Source organism: Mirounga angustirostris, unplaced genomic scaffold (assembly GCF_029215605.1).
Source record: "Mirounga angustirostris isolate CCGP_5_RB_7025 unplaced genomic scaffold, mMirAng1.0.hap1 SCAF_2, whole genome shotgun sequence".
In the NCBI taxonomy this organism is placed as follows: Eukaryota; Metazoa; Chordata; class Mammalia; order Carnivora; family Phocidae; genus Mirounga; species Mirounga angustirostris.
The window spans coordinates 138,194,514-138,215,350 of record NW_026991710.1 but is presented as its reverse complement, the minus strand read 5'-3'; the positions used below and the strand labels follow the sequence as shown (position 1 = coordinate 138,215,350).

Sequence of the window (20,837 nt, the reverse complement as noted above, 5' to 3'; positions counted from 1 at the left end):
TCCCTGTGTGGCCCTGGGCATGCTATGGACCCTCTAGACCTTGTGAGTAATAAATCTTGGCTTTTCTTTTTTTCAAATTTCCCTGACGGTTGTTACTAGACGCATCCTACAATCACAGTAAGAACCACAAGGGCTGCACCAGCCACAACATTGGCTCCAGTTGGGGAAATACCTATGGGGGCTCAACACAAGTACTAGAGGCCCAGGTGAGTGCCTCTGGAATTTCTAGCTGATAGAATTGCCATCAATAGGCTGGGACCAACACAACAGTTACCCACAAGGTCCTAATACTTCAGTGTTTTTATTATCAGAATTTAAAAACTTAATTTGCGGGTGCCTGGGTGGCTCAGTCATTAAGCGTCTGCCTTTGGCTCAGGTCATGATCCCAGGGTCCTGGGATCGAGCCCCGCATCAGGCTCCCTGCTCAGTGGGAAGCCTGCTTCTCCCTCTCCCCTGCTTGTGTTCCCTCTCTCGCTGTGTCTCTCTCTCTGTCAAATAAATAAATAAAATCTTTAAAAAATAATAACAATAAAAAAATAACTTAATTTGCTATTAAATATTTCATTTATACTGTACTTATCAAGCAAATCCACACACTATAAATGCCATAACATGGACCAGAAATGGAATGTGAGTGAAGTAATGTTCAGGGCCATGGCAAACCTGAGAATATATGATCAAGTCTAAAAGGGACAGCTGTTACTCCATTACAGGCAGATTATGTTGCCAGACCACTTGAATTTTTTTTAAAAAGCACAAAATCTACATTTTTCATGTGAAATTGCCAGATACTTCCTAGACTGACAATAAAGAAGTCAATCAAATACCATTTGCATGCCATGTTGCCTCTGGATCCTCACCTGTTTGTGGTCTTTGCAAGCCTTAAGTATCCTAAGTGCTTTTTCTTCAGATAATGTTGATAAACTAACAACATACTTGTCTTTAAGAATGGTAAGAAATGCTACAATGCTAAGAATGAATGTTTGATTTCTAGTTTCTCAAGAATAACTGCAACAACTATAGATCGGTCCTATAAGAATTAGAAAGATAAGAAGGGCACAGCACCTACTCTAAGGGAACACTGATGTAGTTACAGATGGGCAAGTAATAACTCCACAATAAAGCAAATTAGGAATGTGCCAGAAGGGAAAAGAAAACTTTACTGTCAGGGTGGAAAGATACATCACTATGACAAGTGACAGTTTTGAGAATGTAAGAAAAAAAAAAGAATTAAAAAATTATTTGATATACTCACAAAAGAAAGGAAATCAAAAGAAGAAATTCAAACTAAACTAAATATTTAGAATAAATAAAATTAAATCTTTGAAATGAATTAGAAACCTGATATGCCTATGTATTTTAGAAAGAAAAAAAGAAAGTCACAGAGAACACACCAAGGCCATATCCTTCATACTGTTGTCGCTCACGCTCCATTGTCTGCTTGATGACTGTCTCCCGGGAATAGTGCCGCCTTCCCTGCCTGTCTCTGATGCTGTTATGTAATTCAATCTGCTCTAGTTCACTGCTGAATCGATTTAAATACCTGAGAAATAAGAAAGCAATATGAGTTACAAGTCTTACATTTGGCTTACATTACCCCATTTAAAACAAACCCCAGCCTTCGCCTATCCTTAAAATTTTTATACTCTTCTGAGTTCCTCGTGTCCTCAGACTTCAGACGGTCCCTGGATAACCCAACCATGTCCAAAATTTCAGCAATCAGATCACTGCCTGCTATTCAAGTATCTGCTAAACTCCAGGATCCTCGTATTCAACCACCTCCTGGACATCTCCATTTGGATGTCCCATGGAGGCTTAACACCTCAAAAGTGAACTTGTGCTCACCTCTGTCCCCTCCCATCCCCCACCAAACCTGTTCCATCTCTTTGGCTCTCTATCTTAGGAAATAGTACAACCATCCACCCACTTGCTCATGTGAACAATGTACACGTCCTCCTTGACTCCACTTTCTCCCTTTAATGCCATATCTAAGTTTTCACTAAAGATTGAGACTTTCTACCTTCTTAATATTTCTGGAATCTTTATTTCTCTTCACCATACTGCTACTAACCATGCAGAGGCCAACATCATCATCTCTTGCCTAGATTGTTTCATCAGCCTCTCAACAGTGTCCTGGCCAAAGCCATGTGCCCTCAGGCCATCATCATCGTTCTCACGACTGTGACATTTCTAAGGTTTAAATATGATCATCTCAGGTGCCTGTTGTAAAAAACTTCTTGTGGCTCCCAATGTCCTTTGAAAAGGTCCAAACTCTTACAGTGATACCTGAGGTCTTCTGTGAGCTGTACCTGTCACAATGCCCTCCTTGAACCTATTATTTTGATTATATTTAATGTTTGGTAGATCACTAAATCTGTCACTCATACCTCTGATACTGTTATCTCTGCCTAAAAGCTCTTCAATTAACTTTACCTCAGTCTGCTAACCCTTACGCTTCAGAAGTCAGTTTAGATGATATTTCCATAGGAAGCCTTTCCTGATCCAAGAAACTGGGTTAAGTAACAATCTGAAGCTCAGAAACCTTACAAACCTACTAGAGTGGCTAAACCAGGGTGTGAATCTAAAGCCTTTTGGTAACAAAGCCCATTTACTCCTCTATAAATCGAGAACAGAACTCTGTCTCTTGAAGAACCAGGTTGCAGAATTCCCTTTTCTGACACTTTGCTCACAACATACCCAGTGTTTACCTTTCAGTTAATTCACAAGCATCTCTCTTTGAATATCCTACTTTTTGGGGATCAAGGTGACTTTGAAACCACTGCAGTTTTTCACCTATAACAACAAGTACAAAGTACAAAGATAGGTTAACACCATAAATCATCACTAAAGCAATGAGTATTCATCATAATTTTCAACATCAATGTGTTTAAAATACTATCAAAATTTATTTCAATGTTAAATATAAAGGCTTGCGTGGGCTCAAAGCTAATTAAACCAGTCTGTCAGAAATCAAACTGTCACATTTTAATTTGGGGAAGAGACAGAGATGCCTCTCAGTATGTAATTCTTATCCGATAAGGATGCATTAAAAAAAAAAAGAATACATTAACAGAACATGAAGTTCTAAGTATTTAAAAAGCAAAAGACAGAACAGTTGTCTAAAATAATAAAATGAAAACTTGATTGGATTAATGGCGAAGATGGTCGTTGCTGAACATTTAATAAGCAGCAGGCTCTATGTCAAGAGCTTTACAATCCTATGAGGATTAGTACATTATTATCCCTATTCACACATGAGAAAGGTTAAGTGGCCTGTCCAGGGCCTCAAATTAGTAAATACATTAACCATGCAAGATCTGCCAGATACTATGCAAAGAGTAAATCTGACCATCAGGGTCTCTTGCAGTTAGATTTCTCAATATTACAGATCAAAAAATGGCCCTACCTCAGATATGGATGACCTACTTAGAAATACTATTCTATTATCTGAGAAAGCATTAGAGATCGGTGTTCAAGTAAAGCCTAAGATTAAAACAGAACAACAAACAAACAAATAAATAAAGCCTAAGAGTCATTTTTTTTTTTTTTAAGATTTTATTTATTTATTTGAGAAAGAGCGAAGAGAGAGCGAGAACGCACCAAGGGAGAGGGAGAAGCAGACTCCTCACTGAGCAGAGAGCCTGACATGGAACTCCATCCCAGGACCCTAAGATAAGGACCTGAGCCAAAGGCAGACGCTTAACCAACTGAGCCACCCAGGCACCCCTAAGAGTCACTATTTTGAAGTCAGACTTATAAGTAAAAATTTACTAACAATAAATCCGCCCCCCCCAAAAAAAACTGTGACACTGAGATACAGACTGACGATGCATGTATCCACATCACTAAATATAAACTGCTGTTTCCAAAATACTTAGACCATAATCCTTCCTAATTCTAATGAGCTAGGGAGCTAGAATTAAACTTCAGAGATAGATAGAGATGTAGGTAGGTAGGTAGGTAAATATAAACTAAATAGTTTCTGAAAAACTGAGCTAGATATTATTAACACTATCTAAGAGCTAATGATTGATTTTACTTTGTTTTGTTTTAATTAAGTCTAGTAAAGAAAATTCCCTAGAAGAATCAAAAGAAAAACAGGCACAGAGCAGAACTTCACTATGGGTTAGCCAGAGCGTCAAATGAGTAAATCTACTTACCAATAAGGTTGAGACGCAATGCCTTTTCATTCTTCAATCTTGGGGAAAAAGGTACATAATGTGTTAGAAAATTTCCAAAACAAATTTTAAAAATCTGTCAAAAACAAAAAAAACTGCCCACAGAACCTTAATTCAAGGATCATTCTTTTATACATATGAAATTAATTTTGTTAGTGCAGAAACATTGAACACCATGCTTTTCTTTTAAATCACTGGAACAAAATGTTACTAGAAACGTTTCTTTAGGTCTTCAGTGACTAACGACTAAAGGACACCTATAGAACAAATCAGTTTTGAAAACACAAAAAAAGTCTGATTGGATTATGAATGTTCAGGTGGGTAATACTTGTGCACAAGAGTAATGAATACCTTCTAGAAGACAGAGTGCGGCCACCAAGACCAAAATGCCCTAGTGTCACCTTTTAAACTTCAACAAGAACAGAATGTTTATTTTTCATAATTTGAAAAGAATTATAATAAAGAAAAAGAACTCATTTATTCTCAGGAAACAGTCTAGGTAATACATGATTTCTATTGTTGGTATTCTAAATATTAATTCAGAAAACACCTTTGGACAGCTAGTTTTTGCCACACTTTATGCTACTCACTAGAGATACAGCAATGAACAAAAAAAATCTACTGTCCCTGACTAACAAAGCAGACCAGATTCATCCTCCCACTTTAAACAACTAGAAAACTGGAGAAATAAAATGAAGCCTTTTTAATAAAAAATTTCAGGCACAGGGATGCCTGCGTGGCTCAGTTGGTTAAGCCTCTGCCTTTGGCTCAGGTCATAATCTCAGGGTCCTGGGATCAAGTCCCGCATCGGGCTCCCTGCTCAGGAGGGAGCCTGCTTCTCCCTCTGCCTGCCGCTTCCCCCTGCTTGTGCTCTCTCTCTCTCTCTCTGATAAATAAATAAATAAAATCTTTAAAAAAAAAAAAATTTCAGGCACAGAATGGGGGAAGATATTCACAATACAAATAACTAACAGAGGATTTGCATTCAGAATATACAAACACTTCTTACTACTTAAGAAGAAAACCTAATACCAAAAAGGGCAAAAGATTTTACCAGATTTTTCATCATATCAAAGACACAGAAATGACCAATAAGCACATAAAAAGATACTTAAACATCATTAGTTATCAAGATGTACAAAATTAAATCAAACTAAGATACTATTATACAACTACCAGAATGGCTAAAAAGTTTTTTAAAACCTGGTAATACAGCAAGCTTGAGAGGATATGGAGAGAATATAACTCTTATACACTGGTGGTGAAAATATAAAATGATACTATCACTTTGGATAAAGCAATTTCTTACATACTTAAACGTGACACCTATCATATGACCAGCAATTTTTATAAACTTAATTCCATATAAACTCAATTTTCTTATATACTTTGATATACAATCACCATATGACCCAGCAATTCCAGTTCTAGGAACTGAAAGAAAGATGAAAGCAAATGTCCAAACAAATACTGTAAGTGAATGTTCATGGCAGCTGTATTCATAATAGCAGAGGCAGGCAAATTTTTTCTTAAATGGCCAGAGAGTAATGTGGTCAGTCTCTGTCACAACTACTCATTTCTGCCACTGTGGCCTGAAAGCAGCCACAGATAATACAAAAGGAATGGGCATAGCTAGCTGCTTTCCAATAAAACTTTTTAATAAAAACAGGGGGCTGGACCCTTACCTTGCAGACCCCAATAATCGCCCAGTACTATAAATAATCCAAATGAACACACCACAGGTAAATGAATAAACAGTGCATATCCATACAATGGAATACCATTCTGTAATAAGAAAGACAACTAATATATGAAATAACAGGTAAATTTCATAAACATTATGCTAAGTGAAAGAAGCTGGCACAAAAAATTACATATAATCATTTCATTTAAATGAAACATTAGGAAAGACAAATCTCATGTATCAAAATAAAAAGCAAATCAGGGGTTGCCTGAGGCTAGGGGTGGTGGTGAGGAATGACCGAGAAGATGCACAAGGGAATCCTCTGGAAGGATGAAAATGGCACTACACACTAATCGTGGTGGTTAGACCAATGTATTGTCAAAAACCCAAATCTGTACACTGAAAATATGGCCATTTTACTGAATGCTGTTTATACCCCAAAGTTTATTTTAAAAAATAGAGAATACTCATAACAAGGTAGAAAAAATTCATTCCTTTCAATTAAGTCTAGAGGAAAGAATCTAGTTAGAAGTCAGGTTGCAATAATTCTGAATGAACTCAATGGGGCCTGAACTAGAATTGTTATCAGTTGGGATACAGAAAAGTAGAGAGATTTGAGATTAATTCTCCAAAGTAGTTGTTTCCTAGATTTTTCCCATTATGCTTAGTTTCTCTCTGTTAATTTTCCATACTTTCTTTTGGTATCTAGAGTTCTTTGTTGTATACCCTGCAGGACATACTGTATGTATGATAATACATACCAACAAAACATTGCTATGCTGAGAAATTATAAAATAAAGCTAAAATAACACACGGGGTGCCTGGATGGCTCAGACGGTTGAGCATCTGACTCTTGATTTTGGTTCAGGTCATGATATCAGGGTCCTGGGATAGAGCCCCTCGACGGGCTCCACGCTTAGCAGGGAGTCGCTTCCCCTATCCTCCTCCCTCTGCTCCTCCCCCTGCTTGTGCACACACGTGTGCTCTCTCTCTCTCTAAAATAAATAAATCTTTAAAAAAAAAAAAAAAGCCATTTGCTCTCTGTAAATTCTGCATCCCTTGAAATGTCCTAGTCTTCAAAACATACTAATTTCTTTTAATATGAACAGAAGCAATATTCCATATAGTCCTAAATCAGAGCATTCAAATACTGAAGAAAAACACGCTTGAGCTCTTATTCTGTTGCTATTCACTCCTGCAGTATCTTTAAGTAATCAGAGTCTATCAATAAGAGTCAACTTGATTAACCTAGCAGGTCTGGTTTTGTATCCTTGACCACTAGTCAAAGGCACTACAACATAACAGATATCCTCCCTGATCTCCCCACCTACCTACGTTTCTCCCTAAAAAGGAACCTTAGGAAGTGGTACAAAGAATCCTCAGTTCTATGAAAAGTATAGAAACTAGATATTCTAAGCTGCCTGGCTACATCTGTTCCTTGGAAAACCATGTATCTTTGGTAGGCAGATAGTTCACAAAAGGTGACAGTATCTAAAATGGTCCCCACTGATTCTTGTGTCTTGATAATCATGGCCTTGTGATCCTTGCGTGTGGCTGGCTAGACCTAGAGACTTCTAACAAATAAAATAGTACAATAGTGATGGATGTCATTCTGAAATTAAGTTTCAAAGACTGTCTTCTGTCCTAGCCATCCTCTCTTGCTCTATCTCTGAGCCTTTGCCCTGTCGGAACCAAGCTACCATGTTGTGAGTAGCCTATGGAGAGGCTCATGTGGCAAGGAATTGATGCCTCCAGCCACCAGGCAGCCACGACTTGAGGTCTGCCAACAGCCACATGAGTAAGCTCGGAAGCAAAACCTCTCCCTATCAAGTTCTGAGATGAATGTGGGCTGGTCAACATTTTACCTGTAGCTTTGTGAGAGACTCTGAGCCAGAAGCATTCAGTTAAGTGGCACTGCAATTCTTGACCAAAAATCTGTTTGTTTCAAACTGCTATGATGCCGTAGAATTTCTTATGCAGCAAAAGGTAATTAAAGCAGTATTTGATAACTGCTATTCATTATTAAGAAGCCACAGGCACCTGAAGTTCAAGTTAAGTACTGCTGGTACCTTTTCTACCATCTTGCTCACAGCTATCCCAGAAGTGTGAGTATCTTGTCACCAACCATCTCTCCAAAATATGGAACTCAACATTTCTGTATTGCTGGAAGTACTACTCTAGTGCAGGAAGATCAGCAGCATTTTAAGATGCTATTTGTGTTGGGCGCCTGGGTGGCTCAGTTGGTTAAGCAACTGCCTTCGGCTCAGGTCATGATCCTGGAGTCCCGGGATCGAGTCCCGCATCGGGCTCTCTGCTCGGCAGGGAGTCTGCTTCTCCCTCTGACCCTCCTCCCTCTCATGCTCTCTGTATCTCATTCTCTCTGTCTCAAATAAATAAATAAAATCTTAAAAAAAAAAAAAAGATGCTATTTGTGTTTACGCCATTTAAATTAAATACGACTCATGGTCAATAATGCTGCTACTCAAAAAACTGACATCTATGACAGGCGTTAAGTAAGCCTGTTTCATAAAATACATTAGACACTACTAAAACTGTATATTTGTTTGCTTCTGGAGCCATAACGGTTACAATGATGACTTCTTCAAAATAAATGAGAAAAATCTGTTTAGAACACTGTCCAAGTAGAAAAAATTAAGTAATACCTTTCAATTCTGTACTATAAAAATGGAGCCTTGGCCAATAATGGGACCTCCTTAGAATAAGTTATTTAGGAATTACCATGTTGTTCAGTTTTATTCTTCCATAATTCCTTTATATTGTTGTTTCTGTAAATCAGTACATAAAATCCTGAAAATACCTGACAACATACAAAGATTCTAGGCTCATTGGCACAAGTACTTACAGTGAACCAAAGAATTTAGCCAAACTCTAAAGCAGTATTTCCTAAAATATTGCCATGTATACCACTAGCACTATATAAGCTGATTTTTGAGTCTCATAGACACAGAATTAAATCATCTTTAAGCAAGCTACTTTTTCCCCCCATTTTCTTTTGATCCTCTCTAATTACATTAAGAAGAAAACTTAGTTTAATGCTTACTTAACAAGTCTTCCAACCTTTGCTAAATCTTTTCACCAAGGATAAAGCAAGCATGCCTGAGGCTCAGACCATCCATGAAAGGCAACAGTATTTACTTGTTTTTAATACAGACTAAATGTCTCCTTTAAAAAAAAAAAAAAAAAAAGGTACGTAAGGGAAATAGATTCTAAAAAAATATTAAGTAAATAATGCCACAGGTCAGTGGTTCTCACAGTGTGGTCCCTGAACAAGCAGCAATAGCATCAACGTTACCTGAAACTTGTTAGAAATGCAAAATTTTGACACTGCCCCAGATGTTCTGATGGAAAATTCTAGGGGAAAGAACAAATCGTTTTAATATGCCCTACAGGTATATCTCGTGTACACCTAAGTTTGTGAAATACTAGTAAAGACAGTAACAAAAAGTAATAACCATGTCAAAAGACATAGCAAAATTCATGAAAGTGATAAATAAATTAAAGTTTGAAAATTACTGTTTAAAGTGATACTACCATCCTAATAACCCTTATGAAAAAGGTCATTTTCTCTTCCAGAAAACTTCTAGCCAAATCATTGTGGAACAGCTAACCTTTACTAAATATGCCTTTAGGTTTTGGGTAAGGAATTAATATATAACAATGAACGTGCTGGTTTCTATCAGCTAGTGTGGAAATGTATCTACCATTTATAAAAATGGTAAGGCTATTTTAAAATAGCTAAAATGATGACTTTTGTCTTTATAACTTCATTTTAAGTAATTTTTTATTTGTCTCTACAGCAGCTCCTGTGGACTCTCACAGGCCAAAGATGGAGGGGAGAATTGGCAAATTATAGTGTGGGCTGCTGACCAGAGAGGGGAGACTAAGGGACAGGAAGCAGAAAAGAAGGGGCATTTTATATACACATTTTGTATTCCTAAGAAGAAAATTTTGCTATGAATTCTTCACATCAAGAGTAGAAACCGGGGCGCCTGGGTGGCTCAGTTGGTTAAGCGACTGCCTTGGGCTCAGGTCATGATCCTGGAGTCGTCACAGGATCAAGTCCCGCATCGGGCTCCCTGCTCGGCAGGGAGTCTGCTTCTCCCTCTGACCCTCCTCCCTCTCATGCTCTCTGTCTCTCATTCTGTCTCAAATAAATAAATAAAATTAAAAAAAAAAAAAAAAAAGAGTAGAAACCAACTTCCAGAATGGCATAAGGACCTACGAAAATCCACTCTTCCATAAAAGCAGAGAATAGTAACAAAACTTGTCAAAATCAACTTTTTCAGAAGTATGAAAATTAAACAAAGGCTTGAAAGAATCTGAGGAACATTCTCAAGAAAAACAGGCCAATCTCAGTAAGAACAACAAATCTGTGGTGCTGTAATGTGCCTAATCCATCGTCCTCTCGTCAGCTCTGCAACAGTGTTGAAGACCAATGGACTAGCAACTCATGGTAGTTGTAAAAGCCATGTTCCTAACGGCCACCAGAGAGATCAAATTTGGAGTTCCCCAAAACCTCCATCCCCAGAGAATTGCTACCATTTGACCTGACAGGCAGCATGCTAAGAAGCTTAAAGTTACATTGTCTTTACATAATCTGACTCAGAGCTCTCTCTGTAGGAACAGCTATATCCCCAAGTTTTTCTTGAAAATAATCAGCAGCAATTATCTAACATAGCAGCTGCCTCGATGATATTACCAGCTGGGGGCTAACAAAAGGTAGACCAAAAAAAATTTAAAGGAAAACTGGGGAATGGAAGGTCCACAGACGACTTGAAAGCTAGCCCGAACGTATTCCTGGGAATCTAGAATGCCATATGCACATGCAGGACTATGTTCATGCTAAGGAGAGACCTGAGCAGGTCCTAATCTCTCACCTCTGGCTAACCCTGAGGCTCTATGCAAACAAGAAATGAAGTCTAAGTAAACTGCATCCTGGTGTGTCAAAGGCATGCCCAATAGATTCATAGAGCCCCTCAGCATAGGGTGAGAGACTTATTAGCTAAAGGCATTTAAAGAACTCTCTGTTCAAACATTAGCTGACCACCAACTGAGCAGAAACATCAACGGCCACACACAACAAACAGACTTTACAAAATCAGTCTAGGAAAGTCACAAAGCAAACAACAAGAGCAAACCTAATTGACTATAGGCGCTGGAGGTGTCTATTTAACAGAGTTTTCACACTGTGTTATTGAAACTGTCCAATTTTCAACCAAAAATTATGAGACACACAACGAAAAGGGAAAGTATGGCCCATATTCCGGGATTCAAAATAGCATCCAATAGAAACTTCCTAAGGAAGCCCAGACAGTTGGACCTACTCAACAAGGACTTGAATTCACCTATAATAAACATACAAAGAACTAAAGAAAACTGTATCTAAAAAATTCAAGGAAATTATGAGAACGTTTCACCAATAAAGAGACAGAAATTACAATGATGAGCCAAGTACAAGTTCTAGAGTTGAAAGATACAATAATAAAAATGAAAAATTTACTAGAAAGATTCAATAGCAGTTTTGCTGGCAGAAAAAAGAATCCACAAACATAAGAGCAAGTTAGCTGAAATTATCCAGTCTGAGCAACAAAAAGTGGAAAGGAAAGAAAAATGAAGAGTCTCAGACACCAAAAAAATTTAAAGGAAAACTGGGGAATGGAAGGTCCACAGACGACTTGAAAGCTAGCCCGAACATATTCGGCACTACGAAGAACACCAGCATATGTATAATGGGAGTCACAGGAGGAGAGGAAAGGACAGAAAAGATAGATATCTGGAAAAATAATGGCTAAAAACTCATTTTGATGAAAAACACTGAGCTACGCACACAAGAAGCGTAACAAACTCCATGTAGGATGAAATCCATGTAGGATAAACTCAGAAATCCCCACCTACTAGACATACGAGTCAAACTATTCAAAGACAAAGAACAACTTTAAAGTATCAAGAGAAAAGCAACTCACCGCATTCAGTAAGATAAATAGCTGAATTCTCGTTAGAAACCATGCAGGCCTTGGGGCGCCTGGGTGGCTCAGTTGTTAAGCGTCTGCCTTCGGCTCGGGTCATGATCCCAGGGTCCTGGGATTGAGCCCTGCATCGGGCTCCCTGCTCAGGCGGAAGCCTGCTTCTCCCTCTCCCATTCCCCCTGCCTATGTTCCCTCTCTCGCTGTCTCTCTTTCCATCAAATAAATAAATAAAATCTTTAAAAAAAAAGAAACCATGCAGGCCACAAAGCTGAGGGATGACATATTTAAAGTGTTGAATAGAAAGACTGAACCAAGAATTCTGTATGCAGGAATTCTATATTCTAAAGTTTCCTTCAAAAATAAGGGAGAAATTAAGACATTCTCAGATAATCAAAACTTAGAGAATCTCTCACTTTCAGACCTGCCTTATAAGAAATACTAAAGGGAGTTCTGAAATGAAAGGCTGAAATGAAAGGACAGTGAATAGCAATCTGAATCCACATGAAGAAATAAGGGGCACCAGTAAAAAAAAGGTAATTACACAGGTAAATATACAAGACAGTAAAAATGCACTTTTGTGTGTATTCTCATAAGACAACTGCATAAAAACAATCATTGTAAAACTGTGTTTATGGGATTATAATGTATAAAGATGTAATTTCTAGGCAATAATAGTACAAAGAAGGAAGAATGGAGCCACAACGGAGCAAATTTTTTGTATACTATTGAAATTAACTTTGCATTAATCCGAAACAAGATTGTTTTAAGATTTAGTTGTAATTTTCAGAGCAACAACTAAGAAATAACAAAAAATATATAGTGATCTCCACTTTACTAGATGATTTCCAAATTACTAAATCAAATTACTAAATCAATTCTCAGCTCTCACATCAATCAAGAGCAAATGACATAGCTTGATCACCACCTTCTCTTCGAAACACAATCTTCTTTTTCCTCTTTCTCAGTCTCACTTGTTGGATCCTTTTTCCAACCTCTAAATGATGGAGGCCTCTGGGATCAATCCTTGGCCCCCTTCTCTTTTCTAGCTACATTTACTCATTAGATAATCTTATGTAGTGTCATCACTTACCGTCCCATCTAGAAGCTGATGACTCCCAAATTTGTGTTGCATCCCTAATCAATCTCCTGAACACCAGACCCAACATATCCAACTGCCCATTTTCTATCTCCTTCTAAATATCTAATAGACTAACGGTACTTTAACCTATATGTCCAATATATAACTACATAGCTCCTTCCCTCACATCTTTTAGCTCTCTGCTCCAATATGAACTTCTTCAGATAAGCTACACATGACTATTCTATGTAAAACAGAACCACTTTGTCACTCTCCATCCCATAATTCTTTTTCCTTTTTCTTCATTGTACTCATCACAACCTATTTAAGTGTATGTTTCTGCTTCAGGTAAGCTCTAGAAGAAATGAATCCTTGTTCACTGTTTTACCTTCAGGGCATTGAACATACTTAACATTTATTAGAGAGAAGGGAATATTGATGAAAGATAAATGTTAATGGGCTTTACACCAATGCATAATACAAATGATAAAAAGATACTTACTTTTCCTTTTTTTCTTGTTTGTGGGCCTCTCTTGTAATTTGAGCTGCTTTTCTACTATATGGATGGATGACTTTTTTTTCCCGTCCTACAAGTTTTCCCTTTAGGGCTTTAGGCTAAAATTAGGAAAATACATGACACACATAGTCAGATATGGAAGTGATTTCAGTTAAAAAATTTCCTTTAGAAATAAATTTAAAAAACAGTAATATAAGAAATACCATAAGCCAGAAACACTACTCTAGGAATTAGGAGATAAGCCAGACCCGTTAAATGATTGGAACAGCATTGGTTTCCATTGTCATAATAGAAATGATGTATTCAAAACTACTCTTCAGTGATATAAGAAAATAAAGAAAGGCACAGAAAAGGTCAATAAACCCAGCTCTTCAACTCTTACTATCTTCAAAGTAGGTAAGTGAATGCAGGTAGTGAGAAGACAGAGTTAAAAATTTGTGTTACAGTTAAAAAAGCTGGGGAAGTGGAAGGAATGTAGGATGTTCACGGGAGCTTGACTGCAGAAGTTGCACATGGAACAGAGTCGGCACTGAATCAAGCAAAATCAAAGCTGGGTTCATAGAAAAACAGGAATAGAGGAAATAATACAAGCCATCTCAAAATTAGCACACCCAAAAAAGAACAAATTATTTTCCCATTCAAACCTTACGCCAGTTAACAAGGTCCCAATTCATTCGGCACACTGAACTAGACATTTAACTCTTTATTCCTACATAATTCTATATTTTATCATACCTGTTTTTATTTTGGAATTAGGTTTGACTTCCTATAAGAGAAGCCCAAAGTAATAATGGTGTAACCTGATAAAGTTTAGTTCTCTCATGTAAGAAGTAGGAGCTGGAGGCTCTGCTTCACAAAGTCCTCAGAGATCCAGGCTCCTTCCATCTACTATCCTGAGGCTATAACCTCCTGTATGTCTGTATAGCTCAAGATGACTTAATAACAGGGGTGCCTGGGTGGCTCAGATGGTTGGGCGTCTGCCTTTGGCTCGGGTCGTGATCTCAGGGTCCTAGGATCGAGTCCCGCATCGGGCTTCCTGCTCCTTGGGAGCCTGCTTCTCCCTCTGCCTCTCTCTCTCTCTGTCTCTGTCTCTCATGAATAAATGAATAAAATCTTTAAAAAAAAAAAAAAAAAAGATGACTTAATAACAAGTCTAAACTTCAGCCAGAGAGAAGTAGAAAAGAAAATCAAAAAGCACACCCCTTTCCTTTAAGAGCAAGATATCAGGAAGCTGGAGTCTTCTGTTTACAACCCATTGATCAAAATTTAATCAGGGGGTTATGTAAAGGAGAGTAGTAAATATAATTGTTATTCTCAGAAAAAAATACATTGTTACAAAAGAAAAGATTCTAGTTGGGGACAACTGGCCGTCTCTAACATACCTAATCTCAAAAAGGTTCTTAGAACCTTCTCTTCAAAACTATTGTCATTGCCTTAATTCAGCCTCATGATTTTTCATGATTAGGATGGCCTTTAGATTCTCACTGCTCATTCTTTTTTCATGGAAGTCGCAAAGCTTATTTTTCTACAACATTTATCTGGTAAAGTCCTTCTCCCCTGCTAACGAGCTCACAGTTACGTCCCAAATCCTTAACGTGGAAAACAATCTACCCCCAACCTACGTCTCCAGCATTATTTCTTACTCTTCAAAACATCCTTCATCCCGTTCTTACTGAACTTCTCCCCCATTTCCAGAACACACCATGCTGTTTTGTAACTTCTGAAAACTGCACTGGTTACCTCTGCCTGAAAAATCCTTTTCTCCTTCCTTGTCTTTTCATAAAATACAACTCAGAGTCACTTCCTCTGTAAAACTTTTGGCAGAATTAATTATAATGACCACCAATTCCTCATTCACACATGTATTCATTCCTTCAACTAATATTCACTGAAATACACCAACAAATATTTACTGCTCACTTCTTGATACACCTAGCCAAGATAACTGCCACTCTGAAACCCAGAATGGCACTGGAAGGTGGTTACAGGTATAGAAGAATAATGTGAAACCATCATAGAACAATACAGGCAAGCTTTGTTTTACTGTGTGTCACAGTGTGGGGGTCTTGTTTCGTTTGTTTACAAACCCGGTTTGTGGCAACCCGGCATGGAGCAAGTCTATGGACACCACTTTCCCATCAGCATTTGCTTACTTCATGTCTCTATGTCACATTTCACTAATTCTTGCAATATTTCAAACTTCATTATTATTACTATATTTATTATGGAGCTCTGTGATCAGTGATCTTTAATGTTACTCTTGTAATTGTTCTGGAGCCCCATGAACTGCGTCCATATAGGCAAACTTTATCAATAAATGCTGTGTGTGTCCCTACGATTCTCACTGACCAGCCATCTCCCATCCATCTCCCTCTCCTCAGGTCTATTTCCTGAGACAAAACAGTATACAAATTACACCAATTACTAACCCTACAGTTGCTTCCACGTGTTCAAGTGAAAGAAGTCGTACATCTCCCACTTTAAATCAAAACCTAGAGATGATTAAGCTTGGTGAGGATGGCATGTCCAAAGCTGAGATAGGCCAAAAAGTTAGGCCTCTCTCTTGTGCCAGTTAGCCAAGTTGTGAAGGCAAAGGAAAGTTCTTGAAGGAAATTTAAAGTGCTATTCCAGTGAACGCAAGAATGATAAGAAAGCAAAACATCCTTAATGCTGATAAAGAGAAAGTTTTGAGTGGTCTGGATAGATCACACCAGCCACAACATTCCCTTGAGCCAAAGCCTAATCCAGAGAAAGGCCCACCTCTCTTCAATTCTATGAAGGCCAAGAGGTGAGGAAGCTGCAGAAAAAATTTGAAGCTAGCAGAGGTTGGTTCATGAGGTTTAAGGAAAGGGGCAGTCTCCAAAAGTGTAAAGTAAAACAGCAAGTGCTGATGTAGAAGCTGCAGCAAGTTATTCAGAAAAATCTAGCTAAGATAATGAAGGTGACTACACTAAACAAGATTTTCAATGTATATAATATACCCTCCTACCAGAAGATGCCATCTAGGACTTTCAGAACTAGAAAGGAGAAGCCAATGCCTGGCTTCAAAACTTCAAAAGACAAACTCTCTTGTTAGGGGCTAATGCAGATGGTAACTTTAAGCTGAAACTAGTGTTCATTTACCATCCCCAAAATCCTACGGCCCTTAAGAATTATGGGAGATCTACTCTGCCTGTGCTCTATAAATGGAACCACAAAGTTTGGTTGATAGCACTTTTTTTTTTTTTTTAAAGATTTTATTTATTTATTTGACAGAGAAAGACACAGCGAGAGAGGGAACACAAACGGGGAGTGGGAGAGGGAGAAGCAGACTCCCTGCCGAGCAGGGAGCCCGATGCGGGACTCGATCCCGGGACTCCAGGATCGTGACCTGAGCCGAAGGCAGTCGCTTAACCAACTGAGCCACCCAGGCGCTCGATAGCACATGTTTATAACATGGTTTACTGAATATCTGAAGCCCAATGTTGAGACCTACTGCTAAGAAAAACAGATTCATTTTAAAATATGACTGTTCATTGACAATGCACCTGGTCACCCAAGAGCTCCAATGGAGACAAACAATGGGATTAATGTTGTTTTCATGCCTGCTAACACAACATCCATTTTGTAGCTCATGGATCAAGGAAATTTTGACATTTGAGTCTTATTTGAAAAAAAAATTTCATTTTATAAGGCTATAGCTGCCATATACAGTGATTCCTCTAATGAATCTGGGCAAAGTAAATTCCTGAAAGCCTTCAGAAAAGGATTCACCATTCTAGATGCCATGAAGAACATTCATGATTCCTGGGAAGAGGCCAAAATATAATAAGAATGGGAGTTTAGAAGAAGTTGATTCCAACCTTCATAAATGACTTCAAGGGTTTCAAGACTTTACGAGGAAGGAGGAAGGAAGTGCAGATGTGGTGGACATGGCAAGAGAATAGAATTGAAGTACAGCCTCAAAATATCACTGAATTTTGCTACAATCTCATTATAAAACTTGAATGGGTAAGGAGTTGCTTCTTACAGATGAACAAACTACTACATCTACTTTTGATGAAGATGCTGTGAAGACTGTTGAAATGACAGCAAAGGATTCAAAATATTACATCAACATAGTTGATAAAGCAGTGGCAGGGTTTGGGATGACTGACTCCAATTCTGAAAGAAGTTCTACCGTGGGTAAAATGCTATCAAACAGCACTGCATGCTACAGAGAAACTGTTTGTGAAAGGAAGAGTCAATTGATGTGGCAAACCTCATTATTGTCTCATTTTAAGAAACTGTCACAGCCACCCCAACCTTCAGCAACTTCTACCCTCGTCAGCAGCCTGAGGCAAAAGCCCCAAGCAAAAAGAGTACAACTTGCAGAAAACTCAGATGGTTAGCATTTTTAGCAATAAACTATTTTTTATTAAGGTATTCACATTGTTTTTTAGATAGATGCTACTGCGCACTTAATAGTCTACAGTATAGTGTAAATAAAATTTCTCGATGCATTGGCAAACCAAAAAGTCATCTGACTTGCTTTATTGTGATATTCGCTTTACTGGGGAAGTCTGGAACTAAACCCACAATATCTCTAAGATATGTTTGTATGTGCATTTTTTTGTGTTATTCTCTGCACATGTGGGGTGGGGGGTGCAAGAAAGAAAGGTATGATAAGGATTTTTTGTACATGAAGTTTACCTAGCAAACATGAATCAATAAAAACATTTCAGAACCCATGGTAGGTTGCCTTTAAGATTCTCACAATAAATTCCACCTCTGGATATTCATGTCTAAGTATAATCTCCTCCCCTAGAGTGTGGACCTAGTGACTTACTTTTAATGAATAACATTGAGCAAATGGAGGAACTACCAATCCTGAGATTAGGTTTTGTAAGGACTCTGGCTTCCATCTTGCCTATTGTCTTTTGCTCTCTCACTAGGCTAGCTCTGATGGAACCCAACTATCCTGCAATAAACTGTCCCACGGAGAGGCCTATCTAACAAAATGAGACAGGCCGCCACCCTACAGCAGTGAAGAACTGAGGCCCTGAGTCCAGTCATCTACTAGGAGATAAATCCTACAAAAAACCATGTGAGTGAGCTGGGAAGTGCATGCTTCCCAGTTGTGCCTGGATGAAACCACTGCCTCAGATTAAACCTTGATCGCAACCTTGTGAGAAATCTTGAAGCCGAGGACCCAGATAAGCCATGCCTCATTCCTGACTCATAGAAACGGAGATAATTAATGTTGTTTTTTTAAATCACTAAACTCTACTGAAAGAAGTTTAGAGTAACTGATATAAAAAACTGGAAAACCTCCAGTACCAAGCTGAGCTTAAACTCAAGAAAGGGCACAGCAGGGCCACTGGTGATGTACCAGAGAACTGAAAATGGCAGCAAATGTGTCAGTGAAATATCCTCCTACCATACAGCCTGATAAAGTGAAATTCTGATACTCAAGGAAAACTACATTCAAATGCCAACCAACGCCCAATCATATCTAATGTTTCAGTGTTCCACTCTTGAAACGGAAAAGCTATGAAAGAAAATTATCTTATAAAGGGTTGGAAATAACACAAGTGCAGTGATAAGCGAAAAGAGTAAAATTATACATATACAAACGTGTCTGATCTAAGGCAAAAAAACCGTATAGATGTGAAAGACAAAAATGACAGGCATACAACAAAAAGAAGAAAAAGGAAAAAGAACAAAGAGAATAAAAGACCTTGTGGCCAGAGTATCATAACTTTTTACCAGATTGTAAACTTTTTTACATTGTTGTTTTTAATAAAAACTGGTTGAAAATGAATAGGAAACATTTTCCTATTCAAGAATTATTCTAATGAATATTGATAAATTTTAAAAAAAGCAAGAAGAAACAACAACCGTGTTGGAATACAACATAAGTGGTAACTGTAAAGAAAAGCAAGGGAATTATATAATTTTTTTTTTTTTAAGATTTTATTTATTTATTTGAGACAGAGAGAATGAGAGAGACAGAGAGCACATGAGAGGGAGGAGGGTCAGAGGGAGAAGCAGACCCCCATGCCGAGCAGGGAGCCCGATATGGGACTCGATCCCGGGACTCCAGGATCATGACCTGAGCCGAAGGCAGTTGCTTAACCAACTGAGCAAGGGAATTATAAATACAAAATTTAGATACTGTTTACCTGAGGGCTCCTGAACGTTACAGATCCATGGAAGGAGACACAGAATCTTTCAGAAGTTTTATTTCTTAAACTGGATAATGGATAAACGAGAGTTCCTTACACTACTAATCTTTATACTTCACTATGTTATGTAAACACTCTTTTGCATCTAGTCAATTTTTAATAAAAACAGAATAGTTTGAGCGTCCTGGAGGGAACTGGGGGGGGGGGGGGGACATGGAGGATTTGGGGAGCGAGCACATCACTGGAGGGCGGCGACAGGACACCAAGAAAGAAGAGATTGAGCCTAAGCAGTCTAAACCCGCAAGAGGTGGCACACCGGTATGGAGGCAACACTTTCCCAAGTTTTGCCGACCTTCCCCCCCACCATCCTCCCGCCCCCCACATACTAGTGAGCAGCAAGTAAATGTAAACGTGAGTCTTTTCCCGAGGGACAGGGCACTCTGTGAACACTTCAGACCCCAGAAGTTGAACTTCAAGGTCCAGACGCGGGGCCAGGCGGCCACCTCGGGCCTGTCCTGCCCTGCACCCCCCCCCCCCCCCCCCCCCCAGTGTACGGACCAGTAGAACCCTAAGTAGCCCCGGTCCCCTCTCCTAGTATCCCAAGACCGCCCCCTCCCCTCCAGTCTGCCCCAGGGGGGCCTTCCAGAGAGCCAAGCGGGTTCAGGGGAGCGGGAGGGGGCCCACCATGGTGACGTCCTCACGGCCCTGCAGGACCTCGGCAGCCCAGATGAGGGAAACACCAACAACCGCTTCAGCTCCGAGGAAAAGTCCAGCGCAAACCCACGTGGTTGCCGGAGAAGACCGGGCCGGGCCGACCGGAAAGGGAGGGGCAAGTACGTCTCTCTGAAACGTCCCCGGGAAACCAAGACCATGTCTTTTCATCCCGTATTAGACTTTTCGGCCCCGGACCAGCCGGCAGCTTCCTGGCCGGCTTGCCAGAAACGGTGGGAGGGAGCCTGGGACGGGAGGGTGAACTTGGCCCAGCGCCCAGGGTGACGCCTAGCCTTTGAGCTGGGCTTGCCGATGCGAGACGCGCCTGGCTAGTGGGGTCCCAGGCCCGGGCGCTGATCTCCTGCATCATCGGCCCTGGTGCACAGCCCCCAGCTGACCAGCATCTCCCGCCGAGGCTGGAGGTTCTTGCCTCGCAGAGTTTGCCCCCTCCGCGTTAGGCTGTTAGGAGATGGCCCACGTCCTAGCAGGGCAGAAGGCCCTCTGCTCGCCTCCGTTACCTGGAGCAAGGCTTTCCC

The 20,837-nt window shown here is 39.4% G+C and overlaps 1 protein-coding gene across 5 annotated transcripts in view; it reads right to left on the bottom strand.

Annotated features, from left to right (window-relative positions):
- TMA16 (translation machinery associated 16 homolog) overlaps positions 1-20,487 on the bottom strand; it is a 100,899-nt gene extending 80,412 nt beyond the window's left edge. For all 5 annotated transcript variants that reach the window (XR_010409605.1, XM_064585227.1, XM_064585226.1 and 2 more), the window contains exons 1-5: positions 20,275-20,487; positions 13,430-13,542; positions 4,161-4,198; positions 2,709-2,793; positions 1,395-1,543 (exon numbers count right to left, since the gene is read on the bottom strand). Coding sequence is in view for 4 of the 5 variants with exons in the window: in XM_064585227.1 (XP_064441297.1) it covers positions 1,395-1,543; positions 2,709-2,793; positions 4,161-4,198; positions 13,430-13,542; positions 20,275-20,472 (583 nt within the window). In the remaining variant the exon portion in view is untranslated. The remainder of the gene's footprint in view (positions 1-1,394; positions 1,544-2,708; positions 2,794-4,160; positions 4,199-13,429; positions 13,543-20,274) is intronic.
- Positions 20,488-20,837: the final 350 nt, after the last annotated feature.